This window comes from Triticum dicoccoides, chromosome 7A (genome assembly GCF_002162155.2).
Source record: "Triticum dicoccoides isolate Atlit2015 ecotype Zavitan chromosome 7A, WEW_v2.0, whole genome shotgun sequence".
Classification (NCBI taxonomy): domain Eukaryota; kingdom Viridiplantae; phylum Streptophyta; class Magnoliopsida; order Poales; family Poaceae; genus Triticum; species Triticum dicoccoides.
Genome location: NC_041392.1, coordinates 523,555,280 through 523,557,135, shown reverse-complemented (window position 1 = coordinate 523,557,135; position 1,856 = coordinate 523,555,280). Strand labels below are relative to the sequence as shown.

Here is a 1,856-nt window from a genome sequence, read left to right as displayed (position 1 = left end):
GCCAAATAGCATCGGCCTTTCGCCATCTTTCATAGACGAGGACACGTAGTGACTTTTCATTGCCAGACGGATGTTCGTGTTGAAGTGTATACGTGGATTTCCTAACCTTTTCTATCAGTTCGGACTTTTAATTGTGTTAGCGCATGAAACTTAACATGATATCAGAGTCTAAGATCTTGAGTTCAAGTCCTGACTTGACTAGTGCATGAAGCTTAACAATCCGGACTCTCGTAAAGCTTCCCATTGTTTAGTTTCGATTTACGAGAAAAGAACGTCCAGACCGCTCTGCAGACCGATGTGATATCATATTAGATGACAAACTATGACCGAACAACACGGTCCGAACAAATGCGGGCGATTTGAGAGTCTGCTTTGAAGATACCTAAATCCGGCATATTACTTTGGATACGGTCGTCACCTTTGGCGCTGCAGGCTCCAAGGCACGGTCTTTCTCGCGATCCTCTCCCTCGTTGAAATTGAACACGGTTGCCCCGTGAGGGTGCGCGTAACGCATTACCACATGGACATGGGAGTGACAAAAACAGATGCCCACCTGACCTCACTACTGATGTCAACTAAGAAAGCACCCTCCCCAACCACCGTGCCTCCAAGTTCCAATTTGTCGCAAGATCGAGCTACTTTGCCGTGTTAAAAAAAAACGACCACAAGCTATTTTGCCATGGCCGCCACTTCATTAGTTTGTCACCTGTAAATTCTTACACCAACACTGTATGTACAGCACCACGGAAGAACTCACCGCAGAGTGCATATTCTGCAGTATACAGGTTATCTTACTGGCCTGTGATGGTCTGATACCTAAGTAACTAGCATGCACATCCGAGCTACAACTACAAGACGACGTCGAATTGCACCATGGGGGTCGCCGTCTTGCTGCCGATGAACCGCTCCGACTGCGCCCTGCGCAGCGCGCTCGGGCCGGGGACGACCGGGGACGACCCCGCCTCCGGGCTGCCGCCGCTCTCCTCCGGGATGGACGTCAGCGCCCCGGACCACGGCGACCCCGTGCCGCTGTAGCCGCCGTGGCCGTACCCCTCGTACGCCCGGTAGCGGTCGTGTCTCGCCCCGCGCGCCGACGCCAGCCGTAGCACCTTGGAGAACAGCCTCCGGAGCAGGGCGGGAAGCCGCCTCGCGCGCTTCCTGCGGCCGGCTGGCTGGACGGCCGGGTCGGCGGCGGGGAGGTGCGGCATGGAGAGCGAGCGGCAGGCGAGCACGGCGGCGTCGAGCTGGCGCTTGAAGGCGGTGAGCTCGTAGGAGTCGTAGAGCGTGCTGCCGCAGTCCCAGAGCACGAGCGCGGCACCAGCACCACCACCACTGTCATCTGCGGGCTCGTGATCGGCTTGGACGTGCCTCGCCATCTTTATAGCTTTCCCTTTTTTGCTTGGATCAAAGCAGCAAGAAATGGATGAGAGGGAGGGGGAGAGGGGAGAGGGGCTGCTGGCTCGCTTTACAAGTGGGTGGAGGTGGCATGAACGCGCGGTGTGCAGCGTGTGATAAAGGCGACGAGGGAGCTCACGGCTCACACGACACGATCGACCTCCGTCTCCACTTGCGGCCGATCGACGTGAGAGAAAAAGGTGCAGAGATGGTGATCCAAAGGTGGATGTGGGAGTGGGACGCACTCTTTGGGGGGGATAGATTAGGTGTAAACGCATACGCTTATCTGTCGCAGTAAGCACTTAATTTACTTGAGTGGCCTGACCATTTAACTTTGCATCATAATTTCCATGGTCTTCCTGACATCGAGGCGTACGTGGATATATCATATATGGACGCTTGTTTTGTTTATTGTCAGAAGGAAATCATGTCCACGTCTGTACTGAGCGAAGCCCAACTAC

The 1,856-nt window shown here is 54.8% G+C and overlaps 1 protein-coding gene across 1 annotated transcript; it reads right to left on the bottom strand.

Moving 5' to 3' along the window:
* Positions 1-652: 652 nt before the first annotated feature.
* Positions 653-1,524, bottom strand: LOC119331539. Its single transcript, XM_037604704.1, has one exon. The coding sequence runs from the start codon at positions 1,374-1,376 to the stop codon at positions 849-851; it is 528 nt and encodes a 175-aa protein (XP_037460601.1). The 5' UTR covers positions 1,377-1,524; the 3' UTR covers positions 653-848.
* Positions 1,525-1,856: the final 332 nt, after the last annotated feature.

Bases quoted from the DNA above. Each gene is read 5' to 3' on its own strand.
- LOC119331539 (XM_037604704.1), bottom strand. From the start codon at position 1,376: ATGGCGAGGCACGTCCAAGCCGATCACGAGCCCGCAGATGACAGTGGT.